Source organism: Fukomys damarensis, unplaced genomic scaffold, assembly GCF_012274545.1.
Source record: "Fukomys damarensis isolate Sample0158 unplaced genomic scaffold, DMR_v1.0_HiC HiC_scaffold_22, whole genome shotgun sequence".
In the NCBI taxonomy this organism is placed as follows: Eukaryota; Metazoa; Chordata; class Mammalia; order Rodentia; family Bathyergidae; genus Fukomys; species Fukomys damarensis.
In genome coordinates, this window is record NW_022900934.1 from 172441 (window position 1) to 192000 (window position 19560).

A 19560-nucleotide genomic window follows, 5' to 3' on the forward strand; every position below is an offset into this window, starting at 1 on the left:
CCCCGCCCCCCTCCCCCCCCCCCCTTGTCAGTATCCCCGCCCCTTCTATGGTCCCCCACTTCAGAAAACAAGCTTGGTGTAGAACCAGACCAACCCAGAACAGGCTCAGCAGGCAGAGATAGGGTTTGGGAAGGGCCTGGACTGGGCCAAACACTGAGTGAAAAGGGGACTCCAGACTCAGGGTTTGCTTTAGAGGGAGTCAGGATCATGGTACAGAGCCCCAGTGGAAGCTCTGCGCTTGCTCTAAGGACTGCTCTCTGACATAGGCAGCTCCCCTCCTCGGGATCAAGGGGAGGCTCACCTGCAGCAATCCTCTGGAGAAAGCTGGGGTGTCACATGGTGGCTGCAGAGCCAAGCAAGGAGTAGGAGGTACAGACCCCCACCCATGCTGCCGCTAAAGACCGTCTAAGATAGTAGTCCACCTTCATGTGGCATGATTCACAGGGAGGAGGTCCTCACAGCTGCCCACAGAACCCTCTGAACACATTCCCACGCTTAGACAGCAGCTGGGTGGCCTGGGCCTCGCCACCTCCGGTGTGTATGTACCCAGTGCTGAGGCTGTGGTCAGTTGCCCAGCCTATACCCTTGCCATACCTGAGCCCCATGGGGTTGCCGTTCACAGGCCTAACCCTTTCTCTGTCCGATCTCTTGTTGCCAGGAGCTGTGAAATGATGTAGTGCCTACACCCCCACCCCACAAACACCCCAAACTATGAAATTTAAAGCAACGCAGCCCTTCCTTATGGTTGCTGACTGCCATCCCTTGATTTTGTGGGGCCTCAGACCCCTCGTAAGAAACTTCCTCTGGGCACAAACACAGACCCCACCCCAGTCACTTCATGGCAGAGTCCAGGGGGAGGCTGGGAAGCCACACACAGTGTCCCTGAACACAGCCTTGGGCTTAACAGCCTCTGGGCACTCAGGGCAACTTACAAGGCGCCTGCCCTGACCAAGGTTTGGGACATAGTGGTCAAGAAGCTTGATCGAGCAACTCAGGATGGGAAGCAGCCTACTGGTATAGGGTGACAACCTCCAAACCCAGAGGGCAATAGGCACAGCTTCCATGGGAAGCTCCTAGATTGAAAACGCCCTCCAGCCAGCACGTCCACACCACCAAGTGCCCTGAGATGTGCTGGCCACACATCCTAGCTACAGCACTGACCTCAAAGAACAGCCAGAGCCAACCCTGCTGTCCAGAAGTTGGGGCCAAAGAAGCCAGAGGAGGAAAAGGTGGGGAGTAGAGAGGGATGTGAAGATCAGCCCAGAGCAGAGCATAGCTCGTACCACTCAGCAGGCTGTCTGGTCAGGGACAGTGGACTCAGGGAAGGGACAGGAGCCAGCATAGGAGTAAGCTGCCCTTCTCCATGGCCTCCCATGGCTTGCCTGGCTTTTGTACATGTCTGTGTTCCTCTTTTAGCAAAAGACAGAGAAGTCAGTTGTCTGTGGCCAACAAGCTCTGTTTCTACATCTAGATGTATAGTCCCCCAGGTCCTATGCCCTGCCAAGGACACACACAGATCCCTCAGACATGGTGCAGAGTCACCCACAGAAACGCCCAGGCAGGCAGAGACAGGCCCACATGTGTGTGTATTTACAGGCACATACCACGCGCACACACACACACACACACAGGGTCAGCCACAAGACACCCATGTGCACAGACAAGGGAGCCCAGGTCCACAGTAACCCATGGACAGAGGCACAAATGCCCAGACCCCTGCAGCATGTAGACACACATGTGCATAGATGTGCACATGCTCCTCAGCTGCCTACTGGCAAGTCACTGGATGAGTGGGTGCCAAGGAGACCCTGGGATGGGCTGATGGCAGGCACTGCAGTGCTGTGAGGGGAGCCTGATGGGCTCCACGTCAGCAAGTGGGAGCAGCCTCCCTCCCTCCCTCCCTCTGAAGAGCAAACACATCAGCACTGCCACCGGGCTGGGAGCGTTGCTGGAAGCCGGCTGGGGCTGAGGCACCCACCTTCAGGGCGGACCCTGGAAGCCTGGCTTGGACCCCTGTTGGGCAGCTGTCAGTTGGGTCTGCACCTCCACCCTCACATCTGCCTGCATTCTGCCACCACTAAGAGCTCACCAAGGCCATCAACTTCTAGCCACAAAGCACCAGACAGGTCAGTGAAAAGAACAGCTGGGCAGGTGGGGGTTGCAGGGGCACTAAGGTGGAAGAGGGCTCCAGGACACTGCAGGTAGGTATTTCAGACTCAGCAAGGTAGAGATACGCTTGGGAGGTGTATTTGCAAAGGGAAGACAGCCTCGACTTGACTTTGTGTATTGGGGATAGAAGGATGGGCTTCCCAGGAGGTTGGGTTGGCCGCCCGCCTAGGAGGGGTCTTGAGAAGGGAGCAGATCTGCCCCAACACACCTGCTGTCCAAGAATATCAACTTCTGGAGCCATCACAGGACAGGGCTGCCATGGTACACTCTCTTGCCCAGGAATGAAGTGGATAGGGTGACCCTGTATGTCCTAGGCCTGGTAGAGTGACCAAAACTTCTTCCAAGAACTTGAGGTGGCCACTCCTCCAGCAGCCAGATCACAATGCTTCTGGTTGTTTCCTTCCCAGAATCCAGCCCAAGGAAATCCCTGCCCAGACACCCCCCAAACACTACACAATGCAGGCTGCTGCATGCCCAAAGCCACCTGAGAATGGAAGCACCTCCTTCCTCACCACTATGAGTGCCAACCTCTCCCAGGAAAACAACACCCAGCCCAACACCACCTCCACCGAGCCACTGTCAGCACTCTATGTGCTCCTGCCAGCTGTGTACTCTGTGATCTGCGCTGTGGGGCTGACTGGGAATATGGCTGTCATCTATGTGATCCTGAGGGCCCCCAAGATGAAGACGGTGACCAATGTGTTTGTTCTGAACCTGGCTGTGGCTGATGGGCTCTTCATCCTGGTGCTGCCAGCCAACATCGCAGAGCACCTGCTGCAGCGCTGGCCCTTTGGGGAGCCTCTTTGTAAGCTGGTGCTGGCCATAGACCACTACAACATCTTCTCCAGCATCTACTTCCTGGCTGTGATGAGTGTGGACCGCTACCTAGTGGTGCTGGCCACTGTGAGGTCCCGCCGTGTGCCCCAGCGCACCCAAAGGGGAGCAAAGGTTGCTAGCTTATGTGTTTGGCTGGGCGTCACTATCATGGTTCTGCCCTTCTTCTCCTTTGCTCGTGTCTACAGTAATGAGCTGCAGGTGCCCACCTGTGGGCTGAGTTTCCCACGGCCAGAGCGGGCCTGGTTCCAGGCCAGCCGCATCTACACACTGGTTCTGGGCTTTGCACTGCCTGTGTGCACTATCTGTGTGCTCTACATGGACCTCTTACGCCGGCTGAGAGCCATGAGGCTCCACTCAGGAGCCAAAGCCCTAGGCAAGGCCAAGCGGAAGGTGACCATCCTGGTCCTCACCGTGCTGGCTGTGTGCCTTCTCTGCTGGACACCCTTCCACCTGGCTTCTGTGGTGGCCCTGACCACAGATATGCCCCAGACATCCCTTGTCATTGGCATCTCCTATACCATCACCAGCCTCAGCTATGCCAACTCGTGTCTCAACCCCTTCCTGTATGCCTTCCTGGATGACAGCTTCCGCAAGAATTTCCGCACCGTGTTTCTGTGCCAAGGGGCCTGAGAACCTCCAGCCACTGCTTCCAGGTCAGGGGATGTCCTGCCTGTTCATATCACATCCCTGTGTTGCCCACACAGGCACACACCCTTCAAAGGGTCACCTCCAAGAAGGACCACTGTAGTGTGGCCCTGTTCTTGTCTCTTCTTCCTGGACAACTACAGGGACTCAGACCCTGGTAGCAGGCACCCTGAGTCTGGTCACACAAAGAGGATGGACAGACAGATGGCCCCAAGATGGTCCCTTCCATGTCCTCTCTGGAACCCAGGATTCCTGACAACAGTGGTCTCGAAGTGAAGTGACCCAAACTGTAAGCTTTTCCTGGAGCAGGTGCTGTGTTCCAGTCAGGACCCCTTGGCCTCCTTCAGACAAGACAGGGAGGAAACAAAGGTAAGGGTACCTCAGAGAGCAAAATCAAGCATTGCTGATAAGGCTGAGGACATGGTATCAAATAAAGCCACAAAATGCACCAACGGCCTGAAACCAATAACAGCTCACCAGGAGACCCATGTCCTTGCACCCCACCCCATCACCCACGGCCTCTTCATACCCTGCTGTAGGTGTCAGTACCCTCAGCTTCCATATTCTAAGGGCCAGCTGACCCTTGAAGGAGCTGGCATCTGAAGCCCCCTCCATCTTGGTTGGGCCTGGGACCTGGACTCAGCCAGCAGAAACCAGAACTGTGGAGAGGCACAGACTGCTCAGAGACCACTGCCACCTGGTGGGCCTAGGCCTGGCTCCCGGCTGTTCTACATCTACTACATCTCTCTGGCCTCACCAGATGGCAAGTCATCGTGTGGATTTCAGACCTGGGGCCCTGACATGTAGGCCCAGTATTCATCACCCCTAGGCGCTCAGGGTGTGTGCCCCTGCCCCCTCACCAAGCTTCCTGGGCATGTAGGCCTTTGCCTGAATTCAGAACAGCACCAGCTCCCTGCCCACTGTTCCCTGCATACCTCCAGTCAACTCCAAAACAACACAGATGCTGCCTCTGCCCATCATCTTCCTCGTCCCAGCACTGTGTTAGTTGCCTATTGCTGTATAACAGGTTTCTCCAAAACTTAAGAGCTATAAAATAATAAATGTTTTAGATGCTGAGAGTCAGAAGCCTGGGAGAGGACTGTCTGGGGTTCTGGCTCAGTCTCCCCTGAGATTTCAGTCAGGACACTGGCGAGGCACAGGTCCTCTTATGGAGCCACAGGGACTGAGCATCATCTCCAAGCAGGCCAACTCTTGGGGCTGTCACAGTACAGAGCTGTTGTGGGGCTGCATGAGTCTCCTCTCAGTGTGATGCTGCTGGCCCAGGACAGGGATCAGAGACAGCCAGGCTTCTCCCCCACCTTGCTGCCTCCCCATTGCTGAACCCAGCCCACACAGAGGGGGTTGTAGGTACTTTGAAATCACCCAGACCCACAATTCTGCAGGAAGAACAAGGCACCCAGGGCCTGTTCCTCCTGCAGTGCAGTCACACCTCACAAACAGCCTAATTATCAGTCCACAGACTGTTCTTGTACATGCCAGCTTCTTCAGGATGAGAGTTGGGGCTTGCAGCTCTCCCCGTGGCAGAGCCAGGTGCATGGCATAAGAGCGTGTGAAGAAGGGAGCAGAGAAAGGGTGAGAAGAACAGCAGGCAGGGACACACTGGGGAGTGTGCCAGGCTTGGAGGCTAAGGTGCTGGGCTGGGCTGGGCCCCCACCACGCCCCTATCTACCCTTGGGCCCCAGAAGGCCATCTCCACAGCAAAGCAGGTACCCACCATGTTTCCTCCAAAGACTACAGGCCCTTGATTCCTTCAGGTGGCTTCAGCCTCATCCATGACCTCTCATCCCCTCTGCAGCTCCCTGCAGTACCATAGGGCACTGAGACCGGCACAGCCAGGCCCCGAACAACAGAAGACAGAGACAGAGGTACTTACTTCTTAGCAGTGTCCTGAACTGTAAGCTCCTGACATCAGGGAGGAGCCATTTTGAGAAGCTCACCCTGCCAAGTCCCCAAGCTCTGGCTCCTGGCTCCCCTTCAGTACCCAAATTTCACTGCTTTAGCAGCCACAGCCCCTTGTGGGGCAACCTGGGCTGAGCCTGATGTGGGGCCACAGCGTCCCCTGGTGGGAAGATTCCAAAGCAGTCCTGAACCGGACTTTTCTGAGGTCCCAGCCGGTCTTCCATCCTCCAGACCCGGCCCTCCCCTAACCCATGAATAAGGCTCTACAGTCCTCTGCACAGGAAAGGAAATCAAGGCTTGGAGAAGCCGGTCTTAACCAGGCCCAGCAGCGGTTAGAGGCAGAGATGTAGGCAGGGGTACCAGGGAGCGAGGGAGGGTGTAGAAAGGGAGGGGCCCAGGAAGGCGGCTTGTCCAGGAGGGCCAGGGAGGCGCTGCCTCTTCTAATGCCCCTCCCCCAAGGTACTGGCCCCAGGCGCATGCCCAAGGCAGGAGGGCCTACAATCCAGGCTGCACAGGGGTGCCCTCTCCACCAGCACCACCTGGGCACCAAGGCATGTAACTCCCCTAGTGGGGCCTGTTCCTCCCAACTTTTCCCTTGATGGTGAATTTTTGTTTTAATAGCGATGTGTCTATTAAGGACTATTTGTCTCCCCCAAATTCATACACTGAAGTACTAACCCATGACCCATGATGGAACTGGGAGGTTGCATTGGGAGGTGAATCTTTGGGAGATGAGTAGACTACGAGGTGACAGTCCCATGGAGGGATCAGTGCCCTCATTAAAAGGATACAAAAGGAGCCAGGTGTGGTGGCGCATGCCTGTAATCCCAGCACTTGGGAGGCTGAGACAGGAGGATGGATGCGGGTTCAAGTCCAGCCTGGGCTACATAGTGAGTTCCAGGTCAGTCTCAACTACATTGTGAGACCCTGTCTCAAAAAACAAAAACAAAACAAACAAAAAGGATACCAAAGGGATGAGAATTGAGCTCAATGGCATCACACCTGCCTCACAAGTGCAAGGTCCTGAGTTTGATCCTCAGTACCAAAATAAATAAATAATTAAAAATTAAAAGGGTACCAAAGGCTCTGGAGCCCCTTTCCACTGAAAACAGAGTGAAAAGACAGCTCTCACCAGAAATGGATGGCATAGGCTCCCTGCACTGGGGCTCCCAGCCTCCTAAACCACTCAAAATCAACATTGGCTGCTAATAAACTGCCAGCCTAAAGTGCCTTGCTATGGCACCCAAGCTAACAGTACATCACTAAAGCATGCATAAAACCAACCACTGGCCCACCTGGAAATCTGTCCTCTGACCCCAGCCACACCCTGCTACCCTCTCCAAAGTCCCTCTGGTAGGGTCATCTGCCCACAGGCCATCCTGAGCTGAACTGGGCCCTCACAGGAGCCAAGAGGCACATCCCTGTGGTATCAGTTGAGTCTTCACGCTTTGCCAAAACTCCCCTCAGATTGCTCATGGAAGGGAAATGAAGAAGGGCAGGATCTGCAGGGGTGAAATGGATAAAGAAAGCCTTGCTGTCCAGGAGGAGCATCCACCAACTACCAACTCTGGCAAAGAGGTGGCACTCAGTTGCGCAGGGAGAAACTGTGTAAAAGGGAAAGTGGTGCCCCCTCAATGCACCATGCACTAGCTTCCTGCAGATAGGTCTGCACCTTGCAGGAGACCCTCCACCAAGGACAGAGCCAGCCTGTAAGATGCACAGAGCAGGCAGAAGGACTCAGTGTCCTGGGCTCTACAGCCTCCTCCCCCAACATGCCAACCCAAAAAATTACTCCAGCAGCCAGTCCCCACATGGCCAGGGCCAGGATCACCTTCTAAGGAAGGAAAGAGGCCAGTCAGTTAGCAATTGTTTATTATGACCCTCCTTCATTACCCCCAGAGACAGGTTCAGGGCTGGCTACATGCATGGGAAATGATACACATCACATGCATAAATATATAAAGAGGCATGTTACACCAGCACATATTCACAAAGTTTCCAACACTGGCAAGAAAACACTGAAGCCAGATGGTTCCTGCACAGGCATCACAGAGAAAGTCCAGCATCCCCATGAACAAGCTTTGTAGCCAAGGCTTCCCAAGACAGAAGCCTGACCCAGGTCCATGTCCCTGGAGGTCCCATGAAAAAGATCTCAGTGGAAGAATAATCTTTCCAGTGTTGCAGGGATTTCAATAGTTCATCTGGAGGAAGAGCATTTGCAATGCTGCCACAGCAGGGAGTTCCCAAGGTACAGAGACTCCCCCAGTACCCCCAAAGCACAGACAGTCCTTGCAGCTTGCTTAAATCAGCCCTGCTAAACCCCACCCCTCACACCAACTGGGCATGTGAAGCAAACCTCTGATTTGGGAGCAAGCTCAGGCCCTCCCCAGAGGTAAGTGAAGCGGGCAGTCACTGGGGATGTGCAAAGAACACATCTCAACTACCACCCTTCCCAAGGTACTAGGTCTCCATCTAGTTGTATCACTGCTGGGCCTTCAAGTAGAGCAGACTGTGAGGGAGAGGCTCTAGCAGGTCGTGGGAGCCTCTGGTCAGAGCATATTCCCCTACCCTGCCCTAAACAAGCAATCAAGATCACGCACATAGAGCCTGTGTTTTGTGAGCAAAACAGCAGCCCATGGTAGTCACCTGGCATCTTCCTCCTCAGCCACCTCTGCTTCCCAAGAAGCAGAGCTCGCTGCATGGTCTACGCACGATAGTTCACACTTCTCGAGACCACAGGCTCCAAGAGCCAGGCCTCCTGTGGGCTCCTGAAGGGAAGCAGAAGTCAAGCCTAGGGCTGAGCCAAAGTCAGGCAAAGCAAGCAGCAAGTGAGTGGCAGGTCCACATCCATAGGCCACATTGTACAGCAGGAAGAAAACCTTCAGAAAGCCCTGGGCCCAGGACCCACCTGAGGCCTCAGCTGGGGGCTGACAACACTACTAGGGGAACCCTGGCTGCACAGAAAAATTCAGAACAGGCAGGTGCTCTAGGGAACAGCTCCAGGCTCAAGGGCAGTGCCACCCCAAAGAAATGCTATCCACCATGCTCCTGGACAGTGCCAAGCCTGTCTGGCTGACCTAAGGAAACATGCAAAGCTGAGGGCAGCTGAAGCTCTGCCATGTAGACCACATGCAGCACAGAGTGTACACACAGCCCTAGGGCCACTGTCACACCGCTGGCAGGAGCCACTGAGCACAGAGCTCAGCTGGCTGAGCCAGAGAGTGGGGAAATGGTATGGAGCAGTTTGAATGCAGTCCCCAGGCAGATGCATCCAGAGTTGTCCATCCAGGCAGTGTCTTTGTGTCCTCTGGCCCTGAGCCATGAGGGCAGCTTTAGTCCAACAGAGGACACTCAAGCAGCCCTAATTCTTTGACCTGTCCCATGATTCACTAGGTCCTCCTCTAGGACCGAGCATCCCTGGGCCAAAGGGAAAGCCACTCAAGACTTCAGAAGCTCAGGCTCAGGGGTCAGTCTAAAGAGCAGTGACCTGCGTGAGCTCCGTGTTCGGTGTAGACGGGCTTTGAGGGCTGACAGGCACCATGGGCAGGTCCACGCCTAGTCATGCGGGCCGTGGTACTGTCTCAGAAGTCTTGCAGCCAAGGGCCACATCCTTGGCAATGCTGCGCACACGGTCAGACACCTGCATCTCCTGGTGCAGAGCAGATGTGCAACAGAACTTTCTGAAGCAGGCCTTAAAGTTCTCATCCAGGAAGGCATACAAGATGGGGTTGAGACAGCTGTTGACATAGCCCAGGGCTGTGCAGAAGCGCAAGATAGCCACAGTGGTCTCACTACCCGGCTGAACACCCAGACCTTGGACCAGGACAAAGACCTGCACAGGTGTCCAGCAGCCCACAAACACAGCCACCACCACCAGCACGAGCCGCGTGATGCGCCGAAGGTTCCGGTCCTTCTCTCGGGAGCCTGAGAGCAGGCGGACACCATGGAGCCGCCGGATCATGAGGCTATAGCATACAGAGATGATAAGGACAGGGATGATGAATGAGAAGAGGAAGATGCAGACAGCAAACACAGGACCCCAGTAGTCCTGGGGGGCTGGGATCTCCACCAGACACTCGATCTCTGCAGAAAGAGAAATGGGGTCAGGGAGCTACTGGGAGCAATAGGAGCCTGGTAGGAGGAGAAAGCCCAACCCACTGACCTTCATCTTCCACCTGTGCTGAGCCCATGATGGCAACGGGAACACCAACCACAGAGGCCAGGGCCCAGATGGCCACATTGACAGCCTGGGCTTTGCTGGACGTACGGACATCAAGAGCACGGATCGGGTGGCAGATGGCTACATAGCGGTCCACACTCATGGCAGTCAGTGTGAAGGTGCTGGTGAACATGTTGTAATAGTCGATAGCAATGACTGTCTTGCACAGGGCATTCCCAAATGGCCAGAAACCCAGCAGGATGTCTGTGCCCTGGAAGGGCAGTGTGAGCAGGACCAGGGTATCTGCCAGAGCCAGATTAAAGATGTAAATATTGGTAGCTGTCTTCATCTTGGTGTGCCTGCAGAAAGGACAGAGAGAAGAAAGGTTCCATTTGTCCAATCTGAATGAACAAGGCAGCGAAGGGCAAGAGGCTCATTTTGTTGGCCACCATAAAATATGCCAGCCCTGAGTCCTTCAACATCAGTGTCCCCAAGGGAGCTTTTCAAACGGCAGCATCCTGGACCCAGCCCAAGGCCCACCCAGCAAGTCAACCCGGATGCAGCCTGGGGGCAAAAGTTTTAACAAGCTCATCAAGTGATCCTCACACACATACAAAGAGTTCCAAAACTTAAAGACTTGTCTGCTTTGGAAAAGCTGGGCCATGTAGGGTACCGGAGCATACACTTCACTGCATAGGAACAAAGGGGTAGGAATCACAAGAGAATGAACCTGCCTTCCCCCTCAAGTCTCCCTCAAGACATCACACAGACTCACCTGCTGGCCTGTGGCTGCCAGAGGTTTCTAAGAGCCCCAAAGTCTATAAAAGCTTATCATAGGCCTTCCCACTCCACAGTGCGACCTAGGGCCAGATGGGGAACTAATAGGGTCTGACTGCACTCCGGGCACCTGGAACAGGGCTAGAAAATTACAAGTGGTAAAAAAAATATGTACTGAATGAATTAATGGTTTAATAGTGGTGAAAGAGGGATACGAGAGTGGTGGTGGTGATGGCGCTGACGACGGTAATGGTGGCAGTGACGGTGGTGGTGATGAAAGTGAAGGTAATGATTCTGGCAATGTGGATAACCACCACAAAGTGGCAGCAGCCACAGTACCAGAGATGACAATTGTTTGTTTATTTTATTTTTTGAAATAGGATCTTGTTATGCATGTAGTCCCAGCTGGCCTTGAACTCACAGTCATACTGCCTCAGCCTACTGAGTGCTGGGATTATAGTTGTGCTAGAGTGACAATATTCCACGTCAGCTTAGTTACCATAAAGGCATTTGGGGGCCGGGGATTTGGCTCAGTGGTTGCGCCACCTGCCTCATAAGCACAAAGGCCCGAGTTTGATCCCCAGTACCGCAAAAAAATTATCACACATCCCATAAAGGTATTTGTGGTTTCGTTCTATCCCTTAGAGAAAGATTAAGAATAAGACCAAAGCCTTAACTACAACTAAGTAACAATAATGACAATGACAATGGCAGGTTATACTGATCTCTTCACATAGATTTTATCTTGTTTGAGATTCATAAAAATGCTATATTGACCCTCACTCTATGAAGGAGGAAACTGAGGCTCAGAAAATCTATCTTTTAGGCTTTTTTGGAGACAGGGTCTTGCTATGTAGTTCAGCCTGGCCTTGAACTCACCTATGTAGCCCAGGCTGACCTCAAACTTACTGTAATCCTCCTGCCTCAGCCTTCCAAGCACTGAGATTACAGACAGGTGCCACTCCATCCAGTCTAAGTAGCCTTAGAGTTGGTAAAAAGAAACCGGAGCTCAGAACCAGGTATTTCTGATTCCGGGAAGCCACAAAAGTCCACTGGCTCAGTATATACTGTGTGCTGCCTCTTGAGCCAGCATGGCCACAGCTGTTTCTGAGCATCACTCTCTGGGTACACTGGTGGACAAGATGGCCTTTCTCATCTGCCCCAGTCCAGGTAGTAGCTGTGAGAGTTTCAATGCCCCAGAGTAGAAGAGAGACACAGGAGAGAAGCTCTTGTCATAGAAGGGATGATCACAGGACACGGCTGGCCTGGTTGCTGCACTTCTGGCCCATGACACGTCTTCCAGCCATGAAGGGACGTGCAGGTCCGGGAGCAGTCTCCCTAGGATCCCTCCCTGGATGGCAGTGCTACAGAGCACAGCTGCTCTTCCTACACCTTGTCTGACCACACATCGCATACACATGCATACGCAGCTGTATGATGCATCCTCCTCACTTTCCTGGGGTAAACAAGGCCATAGGGCAACAGAGTTTGCTCAGGGACACCCGAGGATGGTGAGGGAAGCACCTCTGAGGGGATCTGCAAGGTCATAGGGAGGAACCACTGCTATAGAGTCCTGAGCACTTGTCCAGATCACCTCTTTCTGGATCAGGAAGAAATCTCACCCTGGATACGTCATTGTCCTGTTCAAGTGCTGCCCATGACGCCCTAATGTCTGGAGAACTAAGCCTCCCCTGTCTGGCAGCAGGACCCTGACTGCTGTCCCCATTTCTCTTCCATTCCCTCCCTCCTGCAAGAACACAGGCTTCATCACGTCCTCGGCCCAGGAACCCTTCCCCTTTTGCCCACAGCTAAGCTCCTTGCCCAGTCCAGCGTTGTACTCCATGCTGCCCCACATCGTCTGCCGCAATGCACCCCATAGCGTCCCTCATGGTACACTCCACAGTCATCCCCGTGGTGCTTCACAAGTCCCCCCACCCTGTCCCCACCACCCCAAGTGCCCAGCACCAGCTTTCTCTCTGAGCACCAGCGAGGGCTCAGCCACAGCTGACTGCCACAGACAGGAAGCCCTGCAGCCAGAGAGAAGGGACTTCAGGTCCATCCTACCACCGGTCAGTCTCTGTGTCTCCTTTTGCCCATCTGAGGAAAAGGATCACAAGAGCAATCTCCTTGGGGCTACTGTGGGATCCCATGAGGCTGTTCACACTGTCAACTGGCATGGAGCCTGGCTGCAGCTCAAACAGGGCTCAAGGTGGTGATATTTCAGCCCAGTACAGACGGGGGCAGAGCAGAGAAGCATCCCAGACCTCAGAATTGACCCTGCCCCCCGGACAGGGAAAGGAATTTAATAGGGGAAGCAGGAAATCTCCACTTGTTCAAATCCAACTCCCCCTGCCTCAGATCCCCCTACACAGCTACATGGGACTCAGTAGACAGGGACCTCGGTGGGTTCAGCCTACCTGAGGATGACGTACATGACGAGGCAGTTTCCCAGCAGCCCCCCGACGCACACGGCCAGGTAAAGCCCCACGATGGTGACCTTGAGCCCGAGAGGCAGGAAGGCACTGTGGCTGGCATTGGGCAGCAGATGGGGTGGCACGCTGTGGTTGGGGCTCAGAAGGGACATGTTGCCCTGAAGGTGGCTGCCATAGAGGACTTCCCAGAATGGGGCGGGGAAGAGAGACTCCATGCTGTAACCCTGCAAAGCCACTCAGTACAGAACCTGAGACAGGGCACAGAGACAAGTGACCACTGGACCACGCCTGCTGAGTCCTCAGAGCATGGCATGTGCAGCCCAGCAGGTACCGGGACCCCACCACCACCATGGGCACCTGCAGACACTCAAGCACTCACAGAAAGACACCGGTGCACATATACACATCCAGAGACACAAACAAACAGGAGAACAGGTACACTCACAGGGATGCATGGGACATAGACACCCAGCTGGACACCTCACGTCACATCTACAGACACACACGGGCTATGTGGACATGGTTACAAAAGGACATATATCCACCCCCTGAGACTCAGGGACACGTAGCTACTGGGTTTCCCAGAATCAGGGATGTACACATGCCAATACAAAAATGTCCAAAACACCCTCATGCACATCCATACACAAGAGAGCCTAAGATAAGACCAGAAATGCCTGTGGCATAAATGGCTGGGCATAGCTTTCTCCTGCCTCTCGCAGCCCTGCTGAGCAGCCCAGCCACACCCGCAGCGACAGCAGGCCCCCCTTACCGCCTGCAACATAGACCCTCACCTCCAAAATGTCCTTGGGAAGCGGGACTGAGGAGACCCTAACCCTCAGCAGAGAGAGCAGAGGGGCAGCTGTGGCAAGGGACTGGCGGTCCCAGTGCAGGTCGAGATAGAGCTGTGGCGGCAGCTCCTTCTCAGCTGACGCCAGACCAGATGCAGCAGCGAGTGCGGCAGCCAAGAGCTGGGGGCGGGGGAGGAGGCTACAGCTCCAGAGCAGGAGGGGCTGTGCAGGCTGGAGGAGGGGCTCCGGAGGGAGGACCACCCAGCCTGGGCCACCTGGGCCCCACACGGGTTGGAACACAGAAAATCAGGGCACGGGTTAAAATATGTACCCAAGCAGCCCAAACAAAGACATGCTTGGGCTGGGACACAGGACAGAGATGTCCACAGGGCCACAAACACAGAATTGGAGACACAGACAGGAATTCAGACACACACACACACACACACACACACACACACACACACACAGTCACAGACTCAGACACTGGGACAAGACTTGGGGAGAGGCACACAGAGAAGTGCATACTCAGGCAGATGTGGAACCCCAGTATACACAGACACAGCTTTGGAGAATCTGTACCAGTCCAGCCTTGGTTGAACTTCCCTGTCCTCAACTGAACCCCTTAGCCAGGCCCCTGCAGTAGTCAAGCCACAGCAGGTGGACAGATGACAGTGCCTTGGCCAAGGCAGCTCTCAAGGTCACAGCCTCATTGTAAATAAGCAGGAGAGTACCTGGGCCCAGGACCCAGCACTACTACTTTGTGCTACTTGTGCCTATTATGAGCACAAAGCCTCAGAGAGATGAATCCACCTGTCAAAAGAGATGGGGGAGAGCTACACCAAGGGCACCTCTATAAGGAGTGGTCCCAGCATGGGCCCTGGCATATACACCAATAAAAGGCTATTTCAGGTGAACCTGCCTCTTTGCCAGCACAGAGGGTACACATGCAGACCACTGAGATAAAAGATCACAGGTTAAGGCCATGTGGGTGGCCCCTACATTGAGTTCCAGACCCCACCTGGTCATGGTGTTGTTCCTCTTACAGAGGCTGTGACAGAGAGCCAGACCTCCCCCCACCAGCCAGACCCTGCTCCTTCTGCAAGGATGGGGACCTGGTTGCTAGGCAACTGGCTACAATGTTGCTAGGATACCTGTAGAGTCAGAAGAGGCTGGAGCAGGCAGATGCCCCAGCACTCAGCATCCCAAGCTGTCCCCCAGGACTTGTCTCTGTGCCTCCACTGCAGCTAAGATTCAAGGACACATGGGTACTCAGGAGATGCATTCCTACAAACATACACAGAGACATCCAGACAGGAGAAGGTTGAACACAGAGATGCAGGTACACATTCAGGGATTCACACGCTGCTCACACACACAAAAACCCATGACAAGTTTATGATGGTTCATGGGCAGAAATAAGAGAGAGCAGGTGTAGTGGATTAGCTAATGGTCAACTTGGAATGCCCAGCTGAATTGAGTCAGTGTGGTTCTGGGCATGGAAGACCCACCTGAGGACTGTTGCCAATGGCACAAAAGGAGAACTGCAGGGGAGGACCATATGCTGTTGATTTTCCTAGAGAAGCTTGCTGTGGCTGGTTTTCCTTATATGAAATAGCTGTTCTCATCATCAGAGGAGCTCATGTCCTGTCACTAGGAATAGTTTCTGTTCTTGTCAGGGGTGCTCCAGTCTTCGCCTTGAGCATTGCTTCCTGGCTCCAGGGTAGACCACTCAGCCTGGTGGCACAAATCCTTCACCCCACTGGCACAGACTTTCTAGCTTCCACCACTGGCCTTTGTGCCTTCTTGATGCAGATCCTTGATACAGACTTGCATAGGACATTGCCATGGACTCTGGGCCTTCAACTGGACTTGTGCAAGACACTGCCATGGAAACCAGGCCCTTGGCTGAATTCTTCGGGTCTCTAGCACTACGATAGATCTCTTGTACTCTTCTGTATTTGACTTTTTTGGGTGACTTTCCTAAAATAATCCTATAAATTATGTGTCCTGTATTAAATCTATTAATTTGCAAACCTTGACTACAACAGCAGAGATGCCTGTGAAAATAGGCAGACGCAGGCCCAGCCTCTCAGACACCCAGGGACATATACATGCACACACACACTCTCAGGGCAGCAAGCTTGACCCCATGACCTCAGGAACCTTTGGAGGCCTCAGTTCTGGAAGCTCTGACTCCTGAAGCCCCTTCCCAGGTAACTCTGGGGCCCCTAGCTCTCCAGCTCCCCTTGCTCACCTGCTCACTTACTTTACAGCCTAACTTCCTAGTGGCCGTCAGTTGCCTCCCAGCCCAGAGCCCAATCTGGAGGAGAGGATGCTGCAGGCACTGTGAGGATGAGCAGAGCCTCAAAGGGAGCCAATTCATTCCTCTCACATGGCCCTGGGCCTGCTCTTCCCTCCTGTGTGCCTGTCCTGCCCTACCTGCACAGGTCCCAGTCCCTAGCCTGCTCCAGTCCTGTCTCTGCCCTTCCCCTATCCCCAACCACACAGCAACTCAGTTACCAGCTGCCAAGTGGGCCTGTGAGCACTGGTCTGGACAGATACCTGTGAGAGTGTGTCAGTAGTCCTGGCACAGAGACCAGCTGGAGGCAGCTTCTTGGCCGCTCACAGGTACAGTCTCAGATGGAAGGACAGATCACCTGGTCTCCCTGCAGGTGAGTGGCCAGGATGTGATACTAACTCCCATCACACAAAAGGAGACTGGTAGTGAAAGGAAACAGGCCAGGATTCTCTTGACCCTTGGCTTGAACTATGCAAGGGCAGCTGGCCCCTCTAAGGGGCAGAGGCAGACCCAGACCCACAAGGGCCAGAAGGAAAGAGAATGTACCACTGATGTATACGTCATGGGCAGGCAAAGCAAAACAAGCCGGAACACCAGCAACAGCCCAAGACACAAAGCTAACACAAATGAGCACAGAACACATAGCCACAGATTGCAGTCAATGCTCACAGGGCTAAGGTGGATATCGTGGATATCCACGTGGGCAGGCCTGGGTCTCAGAGGGTAACTCACACACAAACAGGTCAAACACACCTCACTCTCACACTCGCAAAGCTCACAGCCTTTGGACCAGACAGGCTGAAGTTCTGCCCTCACCACCTGGGCAGGGATGCTGTCTGCCCACCCCCTCCCCATATACTTCACCAGCCCTGCCCTTGGCACCAGAGAACAGGAATCACAGCAGAGGATGTGGCGGCTCCACATGCGACAGCCACTGGCTGGGGAATTCAATCACCAAGCCACACACAGTTAACAAAGCAAAAAATTTTAACAGTTCTGACTTTCATCAAAATAAACCACAGGGCTGGGGATTTAGCTCAGTGGTTCTGCTACCTGCCTCACAAATGCAAGGTCCTGAGTTCGATCTCTGGTACCAAAAAATAAAAATAAATAAACTACTTCATCCTTGTGATTTTAACTTTATAAAATTTACATACAGGATTGGGGATGTAGCTCAGGGATAGAGCATTTGCCTAGCATCTACGAGGCCCTGCGCGCAATCCCTAGCACTACAAAAACAAACAAAAGTTATGTTCAACACAAAAGAATTGAGTTGTAGCTTCTCGATATGTTAAATTTTGTAGTCATTGAATACAGCTCATTAAGTTGGGGATTTTATTTTTAGAACTTGGTGCCCATAAACACATTTTTAGATTTCCATTGGCCCTCAAAGAACACAGGAGTCCTGGGCACAAAAACAGTGGCTGGGCCCCACATGTGCAGGAGCAATTCCCTCCCAGCAAAAGCACAGGCCTCTCCTGTGCCCAGAATGCACTGAGCCTCTGAGCGTCCTTGCTGAGAATGAGGGCAGGAAAAAGAAACATCAGTGTTTTTCAGTATTATAAAAACAGGAGAAAAGTGACAGAATACCTTCTTACAAGAGAACAGAACATTCCCCTGTTCCCTTTGTGACCCCACCACCACCACATCAGTAGGAACCTGCAAGCCTCTCACCCCTGGTCTCCCTGGCCTGGACCCTGGGAGGCTGGGAGAAGGGCCCAGATCCGGCCTCAGAGGACTCACGAGACCACAGATGACTAGGCAGGCTGTTTGGAGAGGTGGCCTGTAGGTGGGCCTCCCCTACTCTCTGCTTCCTCCTGAACCCAGGAATCTTCCTCCTCAAAGGCCACACCTCAGAGACACACGTGAGAGAGAACAGGGCAGTAAGAGGAAGGGCTTTCTGAGGACACTACCTGAGTACAGCTAGAGGGCTGGAGGGAGGGGCCCTTGTTCCACTCAGCTGTAGCATGGGCATGCAGGCTCAGGGATATGGGGTGCAGAGCCACAGTTTAGCCTCTCACTGAGAGGCCAAGGCAAGCTTCCAAAAACAATGAGAACAGCGTCCTGCAGAAAGGCCTCAACCGCCGCTGAGACGCAGCACTCTGCCAAGCAGTCCACCCTCAGGCCTGGGCTCCAAACTCCAGAAGGCACCATCCACCCATCTAGAAATGACAGTGAGGATCTGGCAGTAACATAAACATTAGCATATTATGAATTTAATGTTCCAATTTTAGCCTAGTTTGAACTGTGAGATGAGCATGACAATACACTGATTAATGAATGAATATAGAATTAATAAAGAGTAGAATAGATTGAGTTACAGCAGTTATTACATAGTATGAATTAAGAGATGTATAAGTGGATTGTACAAATCTAGAATCACAATCCAAAGCCCAGAGCTTTAGGCTTTAGAAAAACCCGGGTCTGGCTTTAAGAAGCACCTGGACCGCTGAGATCCCAAACTAGCCCTAGAGGAGGTGAGGAGTCCGAGCTCTGGCATTCCGATGCCTCATCGGAACTTCGCTCCCATTCTGTCCCGTAAACTAGCTCCAGAGACCTCTCCAGCCAGGAACCCAGAGTCCACAACCCTGAGCACAGTGAGCTGCGACCCAGGCTGGAAAGCCCAGGGGTTATGTCGACCACCTGGGGCAGTCGTCCAGCTCCCCGCACAAAACCGACCTAACTCTGCCCAGGCCCCTCTCCGGTTCGGGGTGGGGCGGGAATCCACGTTGCCAAGCAACCGCGTCCTAGAGCCCTGAGAGCCCCGCTGAATGGGAGGCTCCCTCAAAGAAAACAGAAAGTACTGCGGTGTGCAGGCGAGGGGCTGCGCGGTTTGGCTGTTGGAACTGAACAGTGGGATGGGGAGGTGGGACTCGAGGGAGGGACGCGTGACTCAGAGAAAAGCACGTGGCCTGAGGGTGGGGAGGGGGCCTCTGTGAGCTGGGGCCAGAAAGGACGCTGGGCTGGGTTCCCTTTTCGCCCCTGTGGACCCTCTCCCACCCGTCATCCCCCTGGACTCTGCTTCCTACATCTAGACCTAGCAGGGGACAGGCCAAGAGATGCGGACGCCCCTGCAGGGAGCCAGCCCTCAGTGGACCCCGAACCTTCCAGCACCTATGTGTGCGCCCACACACACACACACACACACACACGCACACACACAGAGTACCAAGCCCTCCGGCCCCATCCTGAACACCAAGGCAGGCGTCCTGGGGCCAGTAGCGAGCAGGACAGATCTGGTTGGGAGGGTGACTGTCCTGTGACCACCGATGTCTGCCCTGAAGCCTGGCCTAACGCACAGCAGCCTGAGATAGGGCCTAAGGAGCCTGAAAGGAGCTCCCGATTTCCCCCCTCAATCGGAACGGCCTGTGGGGCGCGAAGGGCGATTCCTCCAGCTCTGAGCAAGGCCAGAAGTCCTAGCTGATCGCAGGACTGAGGTGCTAGGCACACGTGCGAGGCCGGGAACACGATAGGAGCCGCTGGGACCAGGGCAGAGCTGGCGGCGCGCGGGCCGAGAAGGTTCAGGCC

General features: G+C 54.1%; 4 protein-coding genes across 8 annotated transcripts in view; 1 reads left to right on the forward strand and 3 right to left on the reverse strand.

The window, feature by feature from the left end:
- Myt1 (myelin transcription factor 1) overlaps positions 1-5748 on the reverse strand; it is a 111417-nt gene extending 105669 nt beyond the window's left edge. Inside the window, exon 1 of the mRNA XM_010633417.2 lies at positions 5546-5748. The gene's annotated coding sequence lies outside the window, so the exon portion shown is untranslated. The remainder of the gene's footprint in view (positions 1-5545) is intronic.
- On the forward strand, positions 1955-3647 carry Npbwr2 (neuropeptides B and W receptor 2). Its single transcript, XM_010633421.2, has 2 exons — positions 1955-2126; positions 2577-3647. The coding sequence occupies exon 2, from the start codon at positions 2626-2628 to the stop codon at positions 3634-3636; it is 1011 nt and encodes a 336-aa protein (XP_010631723.1). The 5' UTR covers positions 1955-2126; positions 2577-2625; the 3' UTR covers positions 3637-3647.
- A 1678-nt stretch (positions 5749-7426) lies between the features above and the next one.
- Oprl1 (opioid related nociceptin receptor 1) lies at positions 7427-14843 on the reverse strand. Of its 4 annotated transcripts, none has more exons than XM_010633414.1 (4): positions 14752-14843; positions 12925-13187; positions 9734-10089; positions 7427-9654 (listed from the first exon to the last, which is right to left on the reverse strand). In XM_010633414.1, exons 2-4 carry the CDS (start codon positions 13152-13154, stop codon positions 9131-9133), a joined length of 1110 nt encoding a protein of 369 aa, XP_010631716.1. In that variant the 5' UTR covers positions 13155-13187; positions 14752-14843; the 3' UTR covers positions 7427-9130. The 4 variants fall into 4 exon arrangements, with proteins under 4 accessions (XP_010631716.1, XP_010631715.1, XP_019064393.1 ...); XM_010633413.2 differs by lacking the exon at positions 14752-14843 and adding an exon at positions 13734-14126; XM_019208848.2 differs by lacking the exons at positions 12925-13187; positions 14752-14843 and adding an exon at positions 13734-14126.
- Positions 10015-19560, reverse strand: part of LOC104868576 (transcription elongation factor A protein 2) — a 50968-nt gene continuing 41422 nt past the window's right edge. For both annotated transcript variants that reach the window (XM_033767205.1, XM_033767207.1), the window contains one exon: positions 10015-10089. In XM_033767205.1, coding sequence (XP_033623096.1) covers positions 10048-10089 — 42 coding nt within the window. In that variant the 3' untranslated portion in view covers positions 10015-10047. The remainder of the gene's footprint in view (positions 10090-19560) is intronic.

Coding starts and splice junctions, on each gene's coding strand:
- Oprl1 (XM_010633414.1), bottom strand. CDS start 13,154: ATGGAGTCTCTCTTCCCCGCCCCATTCTGGGAAGTCCTCTATGGCAGC. Junction 10,090..12,924: donor GTCATGTACGTCATCCTCAG/GTAGGCTGAACC, acceptor TCCTTTCTGCAG/GCACACCAAGATGAAGACAG. Junction 9,655..9,733: donor AGCACAGGTGGAAGATGAAG/GTCAGTGGGTTG, acceptor CTCTTTCTGCAG/AGATCGAGTGTCTGGTGGAG.
- Npbwr2 (XM_010633421.2), top strand. CDS start 2,626: ATGCAGGCTGCTGCATGCCCAAAGCCACCTGAGAATGGAAGCACCTCC.